This window comes from Balaenoptera physalus (genome assembly GCF_965194825.1).
Source record: "Balaenoptera physalus genome assembly, chromosome: 13".
In the NCBI taxonomy this organism is placed as follows: Eukaryota; Metazoa; Chordata; class Mammalia; order Artiodactyla; family Balaenopteridae; genus Balaenoptera; species Balaenoptera physalus.
Genome location: NC_138892.1, coordinates 54490318 through 54513382, shown reverse-complemented (window position 1 = coordinate 54513382; position 23065 = coordinate 54490318). Strand labels below are relative to the sequence as shown.

The window sequence follows — 23065 nt, the reverse complement described above, 5'->3', positions numbered from 1 at the left end:
TCCCAAGCAGACATGTTTTACAAGAAATACTAAAAAGAATCCTTCAGGCTGAAATGAAAGGATACTAGATAGTAACTGGAATCCACAGGGAGAAAAAAGAATATATATGGGAATTATAAAAGACTGTATAAATGTACTTTTGTTTATAACTCTTTCCTTCTATATAATTTAAGAGACAATGCATCAAACAATGATTATTAAACTTTTGATAGGCTTATATTGTATAGAGATGTAATTTGCATGATAAATAATAGCACAAAGGAAGAGGAAAGGAATGGAAGTGTTTACTGGGGCAAAGTTTTTGTATACTATTGAAATTAATTTGGCATTAATACAAACTAGGTTGTTTTAAGTTAAGATGCTAATTGTAATCTCCAGGGAAACCACTAAGAAAATAACTTTAAGAATATAGTAAAGAAACAAGGGAATTAAAATGGTGTACTAGAAATTATTTAAAAGAAGGCAATAATGGAAGAATAGAGAAACAAAAAAGACATAAGACACACAGAAGACAAATAATAAAATGGTAAACACACAGAAGACAAATAATAAAATGGTAAACATAAGTCCTACATTATCAATAGTTACATTAAAAGTATATGGACTAAACATTTCTATCAAAAGGTGGAAATTGCCAGAATGAATTTAAAAATATGATCTAACTATATTCTCTTTATAAGAGACACCTTAGATTTAAAATTACAAAATGGCTCATAATAAAGAATGGAAAAAGATATACCAAGCAAAAAATAACCAGATAAGAGCTAGAGTGGCTATACAAATAACAAACAAAATAGACTTTTTTTTTTCTGTACTTAAGGAATCTTGTTTTATTTGATTAGAGAATGTCTTTAAAATCATATGCACTTTGTCAGTGCGTTTCTAGGAATGTCTGGCATGTTTATTGGTCAAATGCCTTGCAGATGGAAATGAAATTTTGTGAGGAACTTCTGGATCAAATACGGATCTATTTTTACTTTAATAAAACTATTCAAAGCATAAATAAAATAGACTTTAAGATAAAAACTGTTACTGGAGACAAAGAAGGACATTTTATAATGATAAAAGGGTTAATCTACCAGAAAAGGATAACAAATATAAACATATATGCACCTAACAACAGAGTCCCAAAAGACAGAGAAAAAAATGATGAACTGAAGAGAGAAACAGACAATTCAACAATAACAGCTGGAGACTTTAAATACCTCACTTTCAATAATGGGTAGAACAACTAGGCAGAAGATCAACAATGAAATAGAGGAGTTAACTGATTAGATCTAATAGACAACTACAGAACACTCTATCCAACAGCAGTAGAATACACATTCTTCTCATGTTCAAATGGAACATTCTCCAGGATAGAGTATATGATAGGCAATAAAACAAACCTCAATAAATTTAAAAGGACTGAAATCATACAAAGTAGGCTCTCTGATCACAATGGAATGAAATTATTTGCTCATTTATAAAATGTGACAATATTTACCTGAGAAGAAGATAAAAGAACCCAGATATCAAGTGCCCAGCAAAGGGCCTAATAAATATATAATACATAACAACACATAACAAGACCATAATGCATGCATGTTTTTCTTTGCCTCATTGCTGGAGTGTGGTAAATGATGGGTTAACATCCTCCTTGAAAATTAAAAAAAAATTTTAACTGCTTTGAGTTGGTGGCAGAACTGATGGTGTCTTAGTACTGAGGAAATAACAGTATCACAACCCTGATGCATCCACCACCGTTGTGGCTAAAAGCTGAATAGAAGACTATCTTAGCAATAAAAAAACTGGCAAATTTATAAATTATTTTCTGTTTGTAACTCAATAAAACAAGGTAAATGATTACTCATCTGTTTTTTCTTAATTAGAGGCCACTAGTGTATACTAATGTATTTGACTTTTTCATTCATTTCACACCAGAGAAGCACGATCAGGCCATATTTTCATGAATTAATACTTCTGATCAAGATATTAAGCTTGACTTTTTACCATTTTAGAACAGATCCTAGCTCAGATACAAAGCAGATTTGAGTGACAGAGTCTAAATGACCCCTGAAGCCTAAATATTTACTGTCTGGCTCTTTACAGAAAAAGTTTGCTGAACCCTAACCGAAGAACTGAATCATTCTTGGGTGGACCTGGTAGATGATATTCCAGGAAAGCCACTGAAAAAACATGCAGTCATCCTTTTATTTCCAAGTTTGCATAACTTTCTCCAACATGGCCAATCTTGTTTTTATCTGTGTGCCCTCAACTCCTCCTCCTCACTTAATGTTTGAAGCAATTCCCAGGTATTTATAGATGATGTTGTAATGTATATTTGAGTCTGTTTGCATTGTATTTTAAGGCATACAATACTAATAATGATAGCACTTATATTGTTCATAAGTATGAAAACAACCACGCTGTTAATTTTCTTTCAAATTCTATTGTGCAATTGGTAGATTGGCCAAATGTCCCCTGGCTTAACGTTTAGAGCTTCCAGGAATCAGAAATTTGATTTTTTTTCACCTAGGACAGGAGAGTAAAAATTTTACAGTTCTCCAGCATGTCCTCCTAACTTTTTTTCTCACTGACCAAATTCAAAAAGGAGGTAATGTCAAACTCAGAATTGCTAAGACTACTATTTTCAGGTTCTGCAGTTCTTTAATCAGAGATGACTGGTTACTAATATACTAGTAGTGCTTAAAGAGTGTGAAATGACTTGTTCTGAGATATTTTGCTGCTGCAACTTCACTTTTCTCCTATCCTTATGTCAACAATTTCCCCAAACCCACTCCCACCTCACAACAGTGCCTTCTGAATGGGCTTATCTACTTTTACTTTTTTGTGACTAGATTTGTAAATTAAAATTTAAAAAGAGGGTAAAAGAGAAAGCTCGTATTTGTATGCCCCTTTTAGAAGAGTGTTGTCCTCCAGATCTGCATTCACACTTTCCAAAGATCTGTCCATGGTCCCCTTGGACCACCAAACTGATCAGACCTGGTCCTTGCAAGGCAGTCAAGGTGCACCCTGCCTCCCCGTCTCATGCTCAGTCACTATCTGAATCTCTTGAAGGCAGCCTAAGTGGAATCAATAAAGCAAAGGAGGTTAGGTGGCTGTAAAATCTCATCAAAAGTGAAAGACATGAGGCCAAAAAATGTAGGGAGATGTACTAAGAGAGCAGCAGTCTTTTCGGGGCTCTAATGATAGAAAAAGCAATTAAAAAGGCAGACTAATTGCTAGGATATATAATTCACTCTTTGGCCCGTCATTTAATTAAATGAAAAAACTGGGATGGCAACAAGTTTGAAGTATTTTGTAGATGGGGATTTTTAGATGAGGAGGAGAATTTTTTTAAATTCTCATACTCACAATTTAAAAATTATGTTTCTACTCGGATATAAGCTAACACTCTCAAGCAACAGTCTTGGGAGCCAAAGAACCACTTGACTCTCCCAACAGTCATAAAGGTACAACATGGGATGGGCTTATCATTAGTGAGGGCTTAAAGACCTTTGTTTCCCCGATCTAGAGTCATAGCCCCAATAGTCATAAATTTCCTGGCTTACTAATGATCATTTTAAGCTGCAGAAAGAAGCAGAAGCATAGGTGGGGCGGAGAACTCTTGCTTAGATACCATCACAGCCATGTTAGAGTCTCTGCACTATTGCTATAAGTTTGTTTCCCCCATTCACTCTACCAGGTTCCAAAAGGAGGATTATTACCCAAGTTACAAATGTACTTTCTCAATGCCATTTTCTTCTTTTAGTTGATATTTTTAATCACTTTACCCCAAATCCTCCAGAACCAGGTTGTCTGTACTTTGTTTCAGTTATCTATTGCTGTATCATAAACTACCCAAATCTTAGTGGCTTGAAACCAAAACCATTTATTTGCTCATGTTTCTGTGGGTCAGGAATTCGGGCAGGGCTCAGTGTGGATGGTTTTCCTCCCTGTTCTGCGATGTCTGTGAACTCAGCAGGAATGGCTTAAACAGCTGAGAAGTGGCTGGGCCTCACTTATGGTATCAGACCTCTAGAGACCTAGGCTTGGAATTCTCAAGAGTGTCATTTCTTCATTCTATTAATCAATGCAAGTCACAGGCCAGACCAATTCAAGGGATGGGGATACAAATACCACCTCTTGATAAGAAAAGGAGCATTTGCAAACCAACATAGAAGGCATAGTTGGCAGCCAGCTTTGGAGACAGTCTACTACAGCTTTCAAGAGGTAATCTGATACGCTAAGCACTACTCATGAGAGAATGCTAGAAGACTCCTCCATCTTCCACAGAGAAAAAAAAGTCTCAAACAAATGTATCTAATCCAAAGATTGACTCTTTTCATTAGTTTTTGCTATTGAGTAGGGAGGAGGAGACACCATAAGCATTAGGGTAAAAGTGAAGGTGAAAAGAGCTGGGTAGACTTTGCAATGAAATCATTTTTAATATGAGTATTTTTTTTATCTAGTCTGCTCTTCTGAACTAAGCTTCAGATGAGCTATAGTCTACTTTTTAGCTTTATTTTGTGAATCAATACTTTATTTTTAACATTGTGTTGGTGTTTTCTATATTACTTTAACTTGCTGGACTCTAGAAGTAAGCAGAATTAGCATTTTTTGATGCCTTGTCCCACCTGTAAGGTAACTTTTCTCTATAAGATGGTACATTTTACTAACACTTTGTAATTATTTAAAATGCTTAAATGACAAAGGGGAGACTTGAGTCTTACTGTCTTCAGCAAGGATACTGGTCACTAGCCCTCTCACTTAAGAATACCTCTTTGGATAAAAGGGTCAATTCAACAAGAAGCTATAACATTTGTAAATATTTATGTACACAACATAGGAGCACCTAAATGTACAAAGCAAATACTAACATACCTAACGGGAGAAACAGACAGCAATACAATAATAGAAGGGGACTTTAATAACCCACATCAATAGAGATATCACTAAGACAGAAAATCAATAAACATATGCCTTAAATGACACATTAGACAAGATGGACGTAACAGACATATAGAAAACATTCCATCCAATGGCAATAGAACATACATTTTTTTTCAAGTGTGCATGGGACATTCTCCAGGATAGACCATGTGTTAAGCCACAAAAAAGTCTTAACAAATTTAAGAAGACTGAAATCATATCAGGCATATTTTCTGACCACAGTGCTATGAAAGTAGAAATCAATTACAAGAATAAAATTGAAAAATTCACAAATATGTGGCAATTAAACAAGCTACTGAAAAAATCAATGGGTCAATAGAGAAATAAAAAAACCCTTGAGACAAGTGAAAATGGAAGTATAACACATGAAAACCTATGGGATGCAGCAAAAGAAGTTCTAAGAAGGAAGTTCATAGTGATAAATGTATATACCTCATGAAACAAGCAAATCTCAAATAAACAATCTAACTTTATACCTCAGGGAATTAGAAAAGAACAAAAACAGCCCAAAGTTAGTAGAAAGAAGGAAATAACAAAGATCAGAGCAGAAATAAGTGAAATAACAGACTAAGAATAGAAATGAAGTAATAGACTAAGAATAGAAAATATCAATGAAACCAGGAGCTGGTTCTCTGAAAGATAAAACTGACAAACCTTTAGTGAGACTCATCAAAAGAAAAAGAGAGAGGGCTGAAAGAAATTAAAGAGGAGACATTACAACTGATGCCACAGAAATACAAAGGATCATGAGACTACTATGAACAATGATATGCCAACAAATTGAACAACTTAGAAGAAATGGATACATTCCTAGAAACATACAACCTTCCAAGACTGAATCATGAGGAAATAGGAAGTCTGAACAGACCAATTCCTAGTAAGGAGACTAAATTAGTAAGACCTCCCAAGAAAAACAAAAGTCCAGGATCAGATGGCTTCACTGGTGAATTCTAACCAACTTTCAAAGAAGAATTAATACTAATCCTTCTCAAACTCTTCCCAAAAAAGAGAAGGGAACACTTCCAAACTCATTTTATGAGGCCAGTATTACCCTGATACCAAAACCAGATTAGGACATCACCAGGAAAGAAAATTATAGGCCAATATCCCTGATAAACATAGAGGCAGAAATCCTCAACAAATTATTAGTAAACCAAATTCAACCATACATTAAAAGGATCATACATCATGATCAAGTGGAATTTATTCCAAGGTTGCAAGGGTGGTTCAATATCCACAAAACAATGTGATACATCACACTAACAAATTGAAAGATAAAAATTATATGATCATCTCAATAGATGCAGAAAAAGCATTTGACAAAATTCCAACATCCATTTATGATAAACACCCTCAACAAAGTGGATACAGAGGGAATTTACCTGAATATAATAGAGACCATATATAACAAGCCCATACCTAATAACATCATACTCAGCGATGAAAAGCTGAAAACTTTTCCTCTAAGATCAGGAACAAGATGAGGATGCTCACTCTTGCCACTTTTATTGAATATAGTGTTGGAAGTCATAACCAGAGAAATGAAGCAAGAGAAAGAAATAAAAGGCACCCAAATTGGAAAGAAAGAAGTAAAACTGTCCCTATTTGCAAATCACATGATAGTATATGTTAAAAAAAAAAAGCCCTAAAGACTTTCTACAAAACTGTTAGAACTAATAAATGAATTCAGTAAAGTTGCAAGATACAAAATTAGTACATTGAAATCTGTTCCATTTCTATACACTAATAACAGACTATCAGAAATTAAAGGAACAATCACATTTACAATTGTATCAAAAAGAATAAAATTCCTAGGAATAAATTTAACCAAGCAGGTGAAAGACCTGTACACTGAAAACTATAAGACACTGATGAAAGATATTGAAGACACAAATAAATGGAAAGATATACTGTGCTGATGGACTGGAAGAATTAATATTGTTAAAATGTCCTTACTACCTAAAGCAATCTACAGATTCAATGCAATCCCTATCAAAACTCCAATGGCATTTTCCACAGAAATAGAACAAACAATTCTAAAATTTATATGGAACCACAAAAACCCTGCATAGCCAAAGCAACATTGAGAAAGAAGAAAAAAGCTGTAAGCATCATGTTCCCTGATTTCAAACTCTATTACAAAGCTATAGTAATCAAAACAGTATGGTATTGGCATGAAAACAGACACACAGATCAGTGGAACAGAATCAAGAGCTCAGAAATAAACTCATGCATATACGGTCAATTAATTTATAACAGAGGAGCCAAGAATATACATTGGGGAAAGGACACTCTTTTCGATAAATGGTGCATTGAAAACTGGACAGCCACATGCAAAAGAATGAAACTAGACCACTACTTACACCATAAACAATTAAAGACTTGAACGTAAGACCTGAAACCATAAGGTTCCTAGAAGAAAACATAGGTGGTAATAAGCTCTTTGACCTTGGTCTTGGCAAACATTTTTTGGAGTTGGCACCCAAGGCAAAAATAAACAAGAGGGACTACATCAAACTAAAAAGCTTCTGAACAGCAAAGGAAACCATCAACAAAATGAAAAAGCAACCTACTAAATGGAAGAAAATATTTACAAATCGTAGACATTTATTGGATAAATGGTTAATATCCAAAATATATAAAGAACTCATACAACTCAAAAAAAATCAATTAAAAAATGGGCAGAGGATCTGAATAGACATTTTTCCAATGAACACATACAGATGGCCAACAGGTCCATGAAAAGAGGCTCAGCATCACTAATCATCAGGGAAATGCCAATCAAAACCATGAGACATCACCTCATACCTCTCAGAAGGGTTATTATCAAAAAGACAAGAAATAATAAGTGTTAGCAGGATGTGGAGAAAAAGGTTGTTGGGAACATAAATTGGTGCAGCCACTACGGAAAACAGTATGGAGATTCCTCAAAAAATTAAATAGAACTACCATATGATCCCACAATTCCACTTCTGGGTATTTCTCCAAGGAAAATGAAAATACTAATTTAAAAAGTTATATGTACCCTCATGTTCACTGCAGCATTATTTACAATAGCCCAGATATGGAAACAACCTAAATGTCCCTCAAAGGATGAATGGATAAAGAAACTGTGGTGTGTATGTATTTTTATAGATAGATCGATGATAGGGATAGAGATGGAGCTATAATGGAATATTATTCAGCCATAAAAAAGAATGAAATCTTGCCATTTGTGACAACACGGGTGGACCTTCGGGGCATCATGCCAAGTCATTATGCTATGTCTTATGAAAGACAAATCTTGTATGATCTCACTTATATGTGGGACCTGAATAATTAATATTTAAAAAACCTAATTCATGGATACAGAGAACAGATTGGTGATTGCTAGAGGCACAGGGTGGGGAGTTGGTGAAATGGGTACAGACTTCCAGTTATAAAATAAATCACTGACTACTGGGGGTGTAATGTACAACATGGTGGCTATACTATAATTGCATAGTATTTGCTATGCAAATTGCTATGCAAATTGCAATATGTTGTACATTACACCCCCACTGACTACTGGGGGTGTAATGTACAACATGGTGGCTATACTATAATTGCATAGTATTTGCTAATGACACTGTAGTGCGTACTTGAAAGTTGCTGAGAGAGTAAATCTTAAAAGTTCTCATCACAAGGAAAAAAAGTTAGTAATGCTGTATGGTGATGGATGTTCGCTAGACTTAATGTGATGATCATTTCACAATATGTACACACTGCATCGTTATGCTGTACACCTGAAACTAATATAATGCTGTCAGTTATCCTTAATTAAAAAAAAAAAAAAGAATTACCTGTTGGGAGTAGTTCTTGGGAGTAATATCCATGGTAGTTCTAGAGGCACTGGTGAAATGTACAGCTTTTACTGCTGATTCCTGTGAAGATTTATAGTGTTGGCATCCATTCCCGTCTGATTTTCTTTTGAGTCTGTTCACAGTTGATGACTCCCCATGAGGCCATGACCCTCTCAACTCATTCCACTACCTGGTACGAAGAAACTTCTTAGTGAATTAAACGAAATGACACAAAAACGTTTTGCTAAAGGTGTCCTATATACATATGTATAATATTTTATTTTAAAATGGCATTGAGCATATACATTTCTTTAGCTTTTTCCAGGGAACATTGCACCTAAGTTTCAAAACACACAAAATAGATCCCCTTTACTAAACAGTTTTCATTTTTGGGTTACAAAAGTCAAGGTTTCACGATCACAAAGCATAAAGGTACATGGTTCCGAAACCATTTTCAGGCAGATTCCTCTCATTCACTGTACGTAGGGTATTTTCTTGGAAACCCAGACCATGATACGGTCCTTACAAATGATCTCCACTGTGGGCCTCCCTGGGTTTCCAAAAGAAACAAAGAAAATGGAAGCAAAACAGGAGTAATAGAGTAACCTCAGGACACCCCAAACACAAAATACTATGGAAGATTGGAAGAGTGGAGGACACGAAACTCTCCTTCAAGTACATCACAGTAGAAAACAATACACTTAAAGCCTCATTTGGTCACTGTCTACCTGGTCGCTACATAAACAAAACATCTAAGACGCAAAGGCAAAATTAAAGCTATTTACACAAATCACGTGGATTAGAAAGAGCAGCACGCCCTGCACTGACACTCGAACCACAAAGAGCCACCACGGTACTTATCGAAGGGGCAGGTGGGGCTGCTCATGTAGTGTCCCCTGAAAAATCCCAGTGTATGCACATAAGTCACATCACCCACACAGAACCAAAGTACACTTGGGGGGTTTATGGTGTGCAGGCTGTTGACATGTCTCTGCAATTGAAAGTCTTCAAAAATCCAAGTTCCTAATGTAAAATTCTGTCCGGTGGCCAGATGCTGTTTTACTATTTTCTTAGATCTGCTACCTTTTAGGGTCAGCCTGGTGGGTTTTTGCATAGACAGTGACTCTCACTGCTTTCTTCATGTGTCCCAGTAGCACGAACTTACCAAAAATAGAATCTCATTAAAGTTTAACATGTTCAGTCTGAAAACAGTGGAGCTGCTGGGCTGCTTAAGGAAAGGTAAGATCCTCAGACTGTGGTGGAAAGAAAACCACTGACTACTCGTGGCCTTGTAAATAAAGTTGATTGGCAGATGAGGAAGGAGGTTAGACCAGAGTCGTAAAGATGTGGGAGATTTTTTTCCAAGTGTTTCCACGCTAGTGCTCTTGGTGAACTGAAAACCCTGCCCGAATGGCCAAGATCTGAGGCCAGCTCTGGATACTGGGACTCTCATCCTCGTCCACCAGTATCTACTGACAGCTGTGATTCTTTCCAAGAAGTAAATGAATACTTAGAAGAGTACAAAAAGAATGAGCACAGCTGACCTCATGCAGCCTCATGGAGGTAAATTGCTAGGGATTAAAAAATTAAATACCCCAAATTCCCCAAAACTGTAAACTGTGGAAAATAACAAATTCCCACTTTGGGGGCTCTGTCCTATTAGAAAGCTGAGTACTTGGCCTAGCCCGACTTTCACTTCTCTGTTCCCTCTGTAAGAACAGCAGTTAGGCAAGCACAACCACAGGAGAACACACCCTCCAGTTTTCTGGCTTCTGGCACTGCTCTGATTTCAGGTTTTGAGAGAACACAGGTTTGGCTGTTGCCTGACAAAATGCCGCAGTGTGGATGGAGTGCGAATTTGCTCTCTTTAAGGAAAAGAATGTCACCAAATATTCTGAAGAGCAAGTGCCAGTCCAGCAAAGAGATTTAGAACTGAGAGAGGCTTTCATTAAAGGAAGTGGCCACACCCCTCCCCCCCCAGATAACTGTAAAGACTTGACTAGGAAATCGAAAGCTTTTTATTAAATAAGACTTCCTCTGAGGCTACTAGGGCAAGCAGACTTGACTGTAAGTCAGATACGCAAGATCCCAGAACCACGTATAAATATGTTCTGCAGAATTTTGAGTGTGTTGCCTTTTGACCTTTCCAGGAATGCTCCAAGGGGGAAAAATAAGGCTAAAACTGAGTAAGCTCAATTCACAGAGCAATATCGGTGCTGGGCAGACCTGCCGCGGGCATTAACAAATCATTTTTTTTCCACATTTGATTTATTCATCTCATTTGTGGTTTCCCTCCAATCCCCCAAACTGACAACATGGCTTCAGCTTGCTACTAAGATCTTTCCACCCAAGGGGGCTTATGAAGAGAATTCCTAGACACCTTTCTAACTAAATTCAGTAGGACTAAATACTCAAGACTTTAGGATAAATTGAATCAGGGGCTTCCAGAGTTTTTGCTGAGACATGCCTTGGCAGGCAATGAATTGGAGAATTGAGTCCAGGTTGTTATGACGTCTATATGATATGCACACGCAAACTCTGACTCTGGTGCCTTGAATAAAACCAGAGAAGCTCAAGGTAGGGCCCAGATAGAAGCCCCGGAAATAAAAGAAGTGAAAGGCAGTGGGAACACGGGGAAGAGGTGACTGCTTGTGAGGACAGCTTCCCAGAGAAGGCAGCTCAGAGTCCTCCATGTAAAACCTCCTCAAGTTTCCGAATTCGTACGTGGTTCTGGGAGTCAGAGCAGCAACAGAAAGCGGACCACACGGTTGTAGGATGCCTGCCTGTTTCCCCAGAGCATCCTGTTCTGCCAGGGCAGCAAATGGTTCACCACAGACTTCTCCCCACAGAGACGCTGGGGGTGGCTAAGATTTCCTGAAGGAGGAGGGAAGCCGTCAGATGACGATGACTCCTGACAAGGGACCAGTGAGTCCAGTTCTTCCCAAACAACATTTTGGCAAACGCTCGGTGGGTGAATTCCCGCCATACTTCACCTGCCAGACCAGGCGTTGTCTCCTCACTGTGGGATGAATACGTTCCAAAGCAGGAAGGCTCCAGGACATTCCTAAGAAAATATCTACATTGCAAGAATGTAAACGCAGGCGATCCACTATCCCAGAGGAAAGGTTCCTGTCCTCCGCTCTGGGGAAGGGATGGAACAAACAGGAGAAGTGGAACTGGCTCTCCAGCCTTCTGGGGGAATCACACCAATGACCTTTGTCTCTAATGGGTGGGAAGCATGTCTTATTACAAAAAGTAGTCAAGATGGTGACGCTACCACAGGAGGTCCGCAGGGAGAAGACTCAGTGATTGGGCACTGCTCTGTAAGGTCCCCCCATGCCCAGAAGCGGTCTGCCTAAAAGTGATTTCTAAACATCTATTTTGCGAGTCCTGCCGGCCGAGGAGCCCCAGGTAGATCTGACCTGTCTGCTGCTGCTGTGTTGTGAGGAACACCCAGAGGTGGAGTGACAGTGGGAATAGGGGTCTTGGTACTTGGGGGGCTGGGACATGATCCCGTGGAGAAGGAAGAGAGTGCCCAGCCTGAGGACGACCAGTCAGCCTGATTCAAATTCACTTTTTATCAAATGGCCACTCTGAGCGGGCCTTGCCCAGATATGATGGGGAGGCAGAGACAGCTGCTTCTTGATATAACTCTGCTCCTTCACATGTTATTTGGAGGGGGCTTGGGACAGTCCCCGTCCACGGAACCTGGATCCAGATGGAGGAGTGGTCCTCGGATGGGGTGTGGTGAACTGACTGATACAAGGACCCTCTTAAACTGCCCGCTTCAACCCTGCTTTGTGTCTGTCCCTATGGCACAGCGGCTGGGGGAGGGCCAACCGTTCCAGAAACGAAATCCAGACTCTCTCAGAGAGACCTCAACCACACCAGGGGGGCCCTTGAAGATGACAGAGGAACTGTGGGTCCAAAGAAACACCCATATTTCCACAAAAACACACTGATTTGGTGAGAAAATGCAACTCAGGGACAAACTGTTACATAACAAAGACTGAATTCCATCAGCCAGGGCACCGCTCCAGATGGCGGCCTGGGTGGTGTGGGCTATGGGATATGGGGACGGTCTGGGCTGGACTTGGACACACAGATTCCTCGGCAGGGGCCTGGAAAGTCCCAGGCCTGTTCTATGGAAGGAAAACAATTAAGATTCAAGGAATGTCAAAAAAGAAAAAAAGTCCCTGCCGCACCCCACCGGCACCAAAAAACAGTAAAGAGAGAGAGACACACACACACACACAGATAGTGTTCCCTGAAATAAATCTCAGGCTTACTAGAAGATGGGCGCTTACATCTTCTGAGGCATGATCCCCAACTCTCCAATGCAGCACGTTTAACCCGTAGGGAAGTTGGCAGCTTGGCAGGCTGAAGAGTCTTCTGCCAGTGACACCCGAAAAGGGCTGCCCCAGCTACTCTGGATAAAATAAATATGATGGATGTGCCCCCAAATGGGCAATGGCCACCTAGGAGGCCTATGAAAGGAACCGATAGAAACACAACACTCAGTAGCAGCCTTTATGTTTTGCCCTTGTTGAGTATCCAGACCTGTTACTAAAGAGGAAACTGAAACCCGAGGGTCCTCTTGAAGCTCAGCCAGAGGCCTTTCAGCAGCAAGCTTCCCACCTGGGCTGGGAAGAGGTGGCATCATCTGGAACTCTGCTAGGGCACTTCCCAGCCCCGCCCTGCCCAGAGGCATCCCAGCTTTCTTCCCTTCTGTCCTTCTAAAACCCTGGGCTGTTTTCATGACAGTTTGTTTCCATGTATTAAAGGAATGACATATACAGAGATGTCATCGCCTGAGCCCAGTCGGTCATTGGATATCCGCCATCCTCTGTCCTTCAGGACGCCACGGGCACGCATCACCAGGTCCTGAGCCGCCAGGGTGTACCTGTACAGGGAGAAGCAGGAACGAGACTGTCAGTGTGGCATCAGGCAGAATCGGGGGTCGGGCGAGGCTGGGAAGGAGGCATCACTACAACTCTATGAACAGTTTTCAAACACCCTTAAAGTCACAAAGACCTAGGCCATCTTTTTCCCAAATGTGTGATGTCTAATGTGAGACTACTAGTTAGGTGGTAGATGGACAAGATTCTCATACAATAAATAACCTCCTAAATTGTTCTGCTTTTCAGTCCTCTTTTGAGAATTTTGATGAGTCCCAGTTTAGTGCTGGTGTATCTTTAACACATATCTGCTCAGGCGCAGAGCTTTCTACAGCAAACAGTGTGTAGCTAAAAAAGCACATGGGAAAAATAAGAACTTTTTGTTTCCAATATGTTTATTTTTAGAGCCACGTTGCTTTTAGGACAAAGGATGGTCATTTTCCACTTATGGTAGGGGTAAATCTCCTTTTTAAATAAATTGTTTTTAAAAAGTGAGTTGATTTAAAGAAAAATGTTAATGATAGCGCAGGTAGCAAAGGAGCATAGTAAAAATGTGAAGGTTTTATTGGTACATGACTGGGGAACCTCGGTGTGGTCGAGCTGTACCATCCACCCTCATCAATGCCACACTCTTCTCTTCACCACTGTGAGTACAGTGAGGGATCCCAAAGAATTTGAAAATAAGATTGCTCACTGAGACTTAGAGCATAAACTCAAAGAAGAATAATGACTATGCCATAAATGGATGGAAAGTATTAAAATCTAGAAAAAGACTAATGTGGGAGGTGACTTGGATGTATGTAGCCTAGGTTAGCCTTGAGGCCTAAAACAAAGAGAAAAAAACATTGGCAGGTGTCTGTCCAAATACAAATTGAGGCAGAGAGCGTCTTATCCAACAGATTTCAAAGAAATTTAGTTCCACTGGTAGGACCATATTTAGTGAGGATGGATGACTCTTAGCTTCTGCCATAGAATATACAGTTTCCCTTGATTTTGACTTCATGTTCACCATATAACCTTCTAATTATGATCTGCCTCCCTGTGTGGGCTGCCGACAGAGAAAGAGTGAGCTAGTCATTTGTACTTTAAGAACGTCAGTCCTATTTCTCCATATAAACGTCAACTGGCATTTCTTCAGTTTGCAGATCAATCATGAAAGCTTGGTTAAGGTGAGGCCGGCTCTGATAATGAATCTGTTCTTTGTGTGTTGATTAAACCAGTTTCTGAACCTGAGAAGCTAAAAGCCAGACTCTGGTAAATCACCAAGATAATAAATGTCACCCCGTAAGGAAGGCCTCTTGGAAGCCAGCCTGTTAAACAACAGACCACCCTGATGTTACTGTAGCCTTTCCCTGCTTGGAATGTCACTCGGCCTTGCCTTCAGAACTGTGAGTTATGGAATTCAGAACACCAGAAGCCTCTTGCATTTCTTCTGTTAAAACCCCTTATGGATTAAGTGACTCTCATGCTAGAAGAGACCTGCATCTAGCCCCATTGTTACATTACTTAAGAACAAGGTCTGTAGCAAATAATCTCAGGATTGTTAAGATTCCAGGCTGTAGAGTCTTTGAGACTCAAGTCTACTCAGACAGCCCAGGTAGAGAGAAATGTAGCACACACTAAAGGTGGCAGAGAGAGGCTATTTTAGTTAATACAAAATAAGTGACTTTCCTCCTAGAGGATGGGTAGTAGGTGAGTAGGAGAGACACCTTCTTTTTCTATCCTTATTGAGAGAATTACCAGTTTTGAGGCAGAAGTATCTCAAGTTACACTTGAGGGAAGATGCCACCAGTTAGCCCTTCTGAGGGTTCTCTTCCTGCTGAGATCACGAAATAAACAGAAAGGACTCCAAAGAGGCCTTTGGCTAAAGAGCCAAATACATGCCCCCTTATCCAAATACCACCACTCACATACTATATTCAGAAGAGCTCTCAGATGCTCACCCCAGGTTACTCTTGGGTTTATATTGAATTGTATGTCTGAGATAAAACCTCACAGGGAAAGGCTACCAGCAGTATCAGTTGATGTTTATTATCCTAGTGATTGACCAGAGTCTAGACCTTAGCCTTTCAAGTTCAGAAAGCTGGCTGAGGCAGTATACTAGTTTGTAGATTCATCTGTCAGGGCTGAACACACCTTAACTCAGCTCATGAGCAAACTAGACACAGAAGATTATGGCAAGTAATGAGAAAAGATGGCTGGCAGCAAAAGGAAGTTACTTAAAGATGTTAAAAAAACAGATGAAGGAAGTCAGGACCGGTCTCTGTGGTAAATCACAGGTCCCGCGGTCATGGGGCAACGGCTGAGATCAGAACAAGGTTAAATGAAAGGCTTAATGTCCAAAATATATAGACAGCTCATACATCTCGATATCAAAAGAACACAAACAACGCAATCAAAAAATGGGCAGAAGACCTAAATAGACATTTCTCCAAAGAAGACATGCAGATGGCCAAGAGGCACATGAAAAGTTGCTCAGCATCACTAATTATTAGAGAAATGCAAATCAAAACTACAATGAGGTATCACCTCACTCTGGCCAAAATGGCCTTCATCAAAAAGTCTACAAACAGGACTTCCCTGGTGGTGCAGTGGTTAAGAATCGCCTGCCAATGCAGGGGACATGGGTCCGATCCCTGGTCCAGGAAGATCCCACATGCCGTGGAGCAACGAAGCCCGTGCACCACAACTACTGAGCCTGCACTCTAGAGCCAGTGAACCACAACTACTGAAGCCGGTGTGCCTAGAGCCCGTGCTCCGCAAGGAGAGAAGCATGCGCACCACAACGAAGAGTAGCCCCCGCTCACTGCAACTAGAGAAAGCCTGCACGCGGCAACGAAGATCCAACGCAGCCAAAAATAAATTAATCAAATAAATTAATTTTTAAAAAAAGTCTACAAACAATAAATGCTGGAGAGAGTGTGGAGAAAAGGAACCCTCCTACACTGTTGGTGGGAATGCAAATTGGTATAGCCACTAGGGAGAACAGTATGGAGTTTCCTTACAAAAACTGAAAATAGAGCTACCACATGATCCGGCAATCCCACTCCTGGGCATATGTCCAGAAAAGATGAAAACTCTAGTTTGAAAAGATACATGCACCCCAGTGTTCACAGCAGCACTATTTACAATAGCCAAGACATGGAAACAACCCAAGTGCCCATCAACAGATGAATGGATAAAGAAGATGTGGGGGGTGTGTGTGTGTGTGTGTGTGTGTATGTGTATGTGTGTATACACACACACAATAGACTATTACTCGGCCATAAAAAAGAATGAAATACTGCAGTTTGCAGCAACATGGATGAACCTAGGGAATATCATACTAAATAAAGTCAGATGGAGCAAGAAAAATATTATATCACTTATATGTGGAATCTAAAAAAATAATACAAATCAATCTACTTACAAAACAGACTCACAGACATAGAAAACAAACTGATGGTTACCAAAGGGGAAAAGGGGGAGGGGATAAATTAGGAGTATGGGATTAACAGATACATACTACTATATATAAAACAGATAAACAACAAGGATTTACTGTGTAGCACAGGGAACTATATTCAGTATCTTGTAATAACCTATAATGGAAAAGATTCTGAAAAAAATACATTTAAAACTGAATTGTGGGCTTCCCTGGTGGCGCAGTGGTTGAGAATCTGCCTGCCAATGCAGGGGACACGGGTTTGAGCCCTGGTCTGGGAAGATCCCACATGCCGCGGAGCAACTAGGTCCGTGAGCCACAATTACTGAGCCTGCGCGTCTGGAGCCTGTGCTCCGCAACAGGAGAGGCCGCGATAGTGAGAGGCCCGCGCACCGCGATGAAGAGTGGCCCCCACTTGCCACAACTAGAGAAAGCCCTCGCACGGAAACGAAGACCCAACACAGCCATAAATAAATAAAAATAAATAAATTAAAAAAAACAAAAAAACAAAAAAAAACAAAAAAAACAAAAGAACAAAAAAAACAAAACAAAAAAAAACCTGAATCGCTTTGCTGTACACCTGAAACTAACACAATATTGTAAATCCAGTATACTTCAACTAAAAAAGTTAAAATCAAAACAGTGCCTACCTCGTTTTATTTAAGTCACATAAGAGCATCATCCATAGTTAAAGGCAAGAGACCATGCTGACATTGCTATTGCTGGAGACTTTGGGTATTGAAAAAATGGTCAAAATTAGCTTTGGCATTTTAAAAAGCGGCATTAGGTCACCTAGAAAAGATGGTTACCCAGGAAACCCAAGGGCTCTAGAAAATTAAGGTTTTATTCTCAAAACTGGTTATTGCCTATGCCAAGATAACTTCCCTTGAGCCTGCATTTCTCTCTGTCATCCATTCTGTCTTCCCTTAGGTGAACTCTTGAGAGAGAGAAGACCCATTTTTGCTTCCTCAATTTCTTACTTCCCTTTTTCTTCCTTCATTTCTTACCAGTAGGCCCAGTACCCTGCTAATCCGGCCTCCTACACTTCTCCGTGCTCATTCCACTTGACTTTTCTCCAGCACAGATACTGTACTTCTGGCCATCTTCTTTATTCTTGACATCTCCTGTCTTTTCTCCTGAGTTCTCCTTTTTGTTTGCAGAGGTGGGAGGTGTTGAGGTTGGCTTGCCCACCACACCACTGCACACTCCAAGGTCTCCTATGTCCGGGCTTCCATGACACATGGCACAGCTCTTCTTTACTTTACTTGGTAGGCCCCAGTTAGGACTCAGGAAGAGTCAATAAATGTTAACTTACTTTTCACTGCCAAGGTGGGACTTTCTCATCTATCATCCTTAGTTAATGCTGTCCCCAGTCTCTTAAGTAGGAAATCAAAGTCGTTTTCAGTGCTACCTTCTCAACCTGATATTCACCAATGATAAATTCCACAAGGCACTGTAGGACTTCTAAACTTTGTATTATTTAAAGTGTATTTCATTATTGGTAGATGGCTAATTAAAATAAAATCTCACCCTTATAGTTACTAAGATGCAAGTTAAACCTGTTTATTATAAAAACCGCTATTCTGAATTTATTTTTGCCATCATTCACACACACATATACATACATACATAAAATTTATTTAGTATTTTCTATTTTTCTTTCCTTTCTTCTTGATTTCTGTCAGGTTGATTGCTTTCTTGAATACCTTTTTCCTCTCTCTACCAGTTGAGAAGTGATTATTTCTGTTGTTTTAGCAGCTATGCTTAGGTTTTTAATATATGTCAATCAATATTTGTGTCCTTCTCCAGAAAATAAAAAGATATTAGAATGCCTTCTTTCATCTGTCATGTTATTGCCTACTATTTTAATTTTGCCTTGTTTTTAAACTCCTATTAAGTCATTATTATAATGTATATAAACCAACATACTAACTTCTTTGCTTTTCAAAGTCCATTCCTTTCTTCTGGACTTGATTTCCTTCTGTTGATGTACATTTTTAGTAATTCTTTTAACAATGGTCTGTGAGGGATAAACTCACCAAGTTTTGGGGCCACAAAAATCTTTATTTTTGCCTTTAATCTTGGATCATAGCTTTATCGGGTATAGAATTCTAGACTGACTTATTTTCCCTTAGCAGTTTGGACATAATAACATTTCATCTTTTCTGACCTCTCTTGTTGAGAAGTCTTGTTTCATTTTTTTTAATAAATTTATTTATTTGATTTATTTATTATTTTTGGCTGCTTTGGGTCTGTTGCTGTGCACGGGCCTTCTCTAGTTGCGGTGAGCAGGGCTACTCTTCGTTGTGGTGTGCAGGCTTCTCACTGCAGTGGCTTCTCTTGCTACAGAGCACGGGCTCTAGGCACGTGGGCTGCCGTAGTTGTGGTGCACAGGCTTCAGTAGTTGTGGCTCATGGGCTCTAGAGCTCAGGCTCAGCAATTGGTGGCACCCAGGCTTAGTTGCTCCGCGGCATGTGGGATCTTCCCGGACCAGGGCTCAAACCTGTGTCCCCTGCATTGGCAGGCGGATTCTTAACCACTGCACCACCAGGGAAGCCCTTGTTTCATTTTTTTATAAGTAAATGTCTTTTCTCATTGGTAGCTTATTAAATTGTTATTGTTGATATTTTGTTGTTGATGGTATGAAGTTCCACTGAGACATAATAATGAGGATTTCTTTTTATTTATCATGGTTGGAAATTAGTTTTACTTCTTCAAACTGAGAAGATATTTCTGATTCTGGAAAATTTTCAACCATGAACTTTTTGAATACTGACTCCCCTCTATTTTTTATGTTTTCTCCATAGTTTTATATTTTCTCCTGTTAGATCCTTCTCATTTTACCTTCCAGATTTCAGCCTCTTTCCTGTTTTTTTAAAATCTCTTGGTAATATCTTTCAGTTCACTAATTCATACTTTAGCAGTTTACTATCTCTCCATTCAGTGAGTTACTTTATTTCAATGACATATTTTTCACCATTGCAAATTTCTATTTGGTTCTTTTCCAAATCCATCTCTTCTTACCTTACGGTTCTATCTGTACATGTTTAAAGTTTCTTTCATCCTGTTCTGTTAGGTTTTCTCTGGGGGGACAGAGGGAAGGCTCTGTTGTATCTAGTTATCCTTTCTCATGGTAGGTTTGAAGGTGAGATAGAAGCCTCTCTTCAGTAGGGTTGTTTACTGTGTGCCTTGGGTTATCTACAAAGATTTTTAAATGTGCCTTCACTGGGGGACGTTATGGGTTCTTCCAGTTCTAGAACATGTTTTAGGTGCGATTCTTGGCTTAGGATCCCCGTACCCCACGTGCGGTGTGAGGTTTAGCCTCAGGCTTTCCTGTGTGGCGGGCCTACCCACCCCCTCCTCACAGAACCTCAGTTTCATCAGGTTCTTGCCATCATCCATGTGCTGCAGGAAGGATGCCCCAACCTGAGCGGGAAGCTTAGGGAGAATGCCTTGGACCATTTCTTCCAACACTGTGGCCAGGAGCGCAGATTCCTCCACCTGACTTCTCTTTGCGAGGCTTCCCTAGCGAATGCGAATGCGACATCCCCCCTGTAAAAGAGCAGTCTGCACGGACAACTGAAGGGCACTGATTAGATGCTGCTTGCAGTAACTGAACAGTGCAGCTGAACTCTAGGACTGGTTTCCTGATGTTTTCTTCATGCTACAGGAGACACAGTATGGAAATGAAGTCACAAATGGTGTTTAGGTAAAATGAGGCCACTTGTGGGGATCTTTCCTCATAAGCTGATCGACTCAACACAACCCCAGGCACCTAGTTCTTAGAAGGTTTTTTTGCCCCAGCTCCAATCTCAGCCAGGCTGATGGACACTTTAGAACTCATCAGCATCCTTAGTCAAGCGCCATCTGGCCCCAGGCAGGAAACCACCTTTAAGGTTGCTTTATATCAAGACTGGTGCCTGAGGAAAAGAAGAAACATTTCCTCTGGAGGGAAAGGACTGCTTCTCCTCTCCTCCATTTCGTTCTCCTCCAATTTCTACCTGACAAGGGCTGTCTGGTTTGGTAACAATGAAAAAGACTGCTTCATGTGGCAGGAAGACAGGAGGGTTCTACTGAGTTTGGTGCTGAGGCTGAACACAAAGGCACACGTGCCAGAGACTGAAGGGCGCAGGGAGCAGCGGGAGAGAATCTGAGTCAAAACATGAAATACATGGCTTCCCTGGTGGCGCAGTGGTTGAGAATCTGCCTGCCAATGCAGGGGACATGGGTTCGAGCCCCGGTCTGGGAGGATCCCACATGCCGCGGAGCAACTAGGCCCGTGAGCCACAACTACTGAGCCTGCGCGTCTGGAGCCTGTGCTCCGCAACAAGAGAGGCCGCGATAGTGAGAGGCCCGCGCACGGCGATGAAGAGTGGCCCCCACTTGCCGCAACTGGAGAAAGCCCTCGCACAGAAACGAAGACCCAACACAGCCATAAAATAAAAATAAAATAATAAAAAATAATAATAATAATAAAAAAAGATGGAAAGCTGTCTTTAAAAAAAAACAAAACATGAAATACAAATACAGAATATACAGGAGAGCAGCAGAGAAGAATATGGTACAGCTGATGACAGCGAAAGGGTCGTGGATTCCGTTACACCCCGGCCGGGATGCCGAGGCGGCCCAGGAGCCCCGTGATTCTGGAAGCTGGATGTGGGGCGGCAGCAGGGCCCGGCCTGAGGGCCTCATTCGGAAGGCTCGGTCAGACCGCATCAGGGAAGTAGTACGGGAGTAGCCGGGGTACTCACCCCTCCTAACGAAGAGTCTCCCAGGGAGACCAGTTTTGTGCTTTGAGAGCATTTTTCTTCTCTGGCTGAAGCTTTCCGTATTGATCGGCCGAGCTCTGCTGAAAGGGGCGGCGGCCGGGAGGGGTCTGACTTGGCAGGCGCACGGGGCCTGGCGCAGAGGCTTCCTGGGCCAAGCAGGAGGGAGCAGAGGAGGGACAGCAGGGGAGAGAAGAAAAGCAGAAAAGGAAGAGAGGACCATGGGAAGGCCAGAGGCTCTTTTCACAACCACTGACACTAAGGTCGGGGTGGAAGGAGGCCAGAGGGCAAATCCTCCATCGTCTCCGTCCTTGCCACCGCTGGGCACTTCTTAGCTCTTCACCTCTTCAGCGGGGTGTACGAAGGGCCCCGGGTGTGGGCTGGGCTGCCACAGGTCCCAGCCTGGCTGCACCACCGCCCACATGGGGGGCTCTGGGGAAACTCCTTAGCCTCCCGAATCTGGACTAATGCTAGTGCATGCCTCAGAGGTCCTGCCGGGGTAAACAAGAACCTTCCTAAAGCGTCTCCCTCATTAGACATAAAAGGCCTCCCTCCCCCACCAAGAGTTTCGCCCGCAGTCATCCACCTTTTGTAGAGTCTCCTCCCGCAAGCCCACATCTGAATCAGCAGATTGGAGTGTCAAAAATAAGTCCGTTTCAGGCCTCCGGCTGTAACCTGGCCTTAAAGCCAACAGTTCTAGTTGGGCAGGAACTTCTGTGTGCCATTTGGATGGTACAGACAGGGTCTTACAAGAGGGAGGGTAGGTGGCAGGAACTGGGGAATTAATGGGTTCCGAATATTTGCATATAAAAGGCAGCTTCCATCTGCTGAGGCCCCGCAGGAATAGAGTATGATGGGAACAGGAGGAGGAATCCTCTTTGCATTCTGAGCAGGCCTCTGAGATTGAAGAGGTAGAAAAGCTCTCCCAAGCTTGGGAACGGTGGCAGGGATCTATGGTAACGGGGTAGGTGGGGTGAGGGCGGGTGACTTGGAGGGGGCTCTTTGTCGTGCTCAGAACCAGGCAACTTGTCCTGGGAGGAGGCCCGCCTCAGGCTCACTGCTGGGAGCCGAGCCACATGTGTCCCTCGTCTGGCTCTGAAGCCACTGAAGGTGCCCACACCAGCTTCGGTCCCCTGCCTGGAGTGCGGGGACTTCACTCAGGCGGAGTACCCTGAGACACGGGAACCGCCGCTGCCCACAACACTGTCCCCGTGTCCCCTG

General features: G+C 41.3%; 2 protein-coding genes across 8 annotated transcripts in view; one reads left to right on the top strand and one right to left on the bottom strand.

Moving 5' to 3' along the window:
* The window catches only part of MON2 (MON2 homolog, regulator of endosome-to-Golgi trafficking), a 204650-nt gene that overhangs the window by 157248 nt on the left and 24337 nt on the right, over window positions 1–23065 (top strand). The window lies entirely within an intron of this gene.
* PPM1H (protein phosphatase, Mg2+/Mn2+ dependent 1H) overlaps window positions 8996–23065 on the bottom strand; it is a 270652-nt gene continuing 256582 nt past the window's right edge. For all 3 annotated transcript variants that reach the window (XM_082422821.1, XM_082422820.1, XM_082422819.1), the window contains one exon: window positions 8996–13659. In XM_082422821.1, coding sequence (XP_082278947.1) covers window positions 13582–13659 — 78 coding nt within the window. In that variant the 3' untranslated portion in view covers window positions 8996–13581. The remainder of the gene's footprint in view (window positions 13660–23065) is intronic.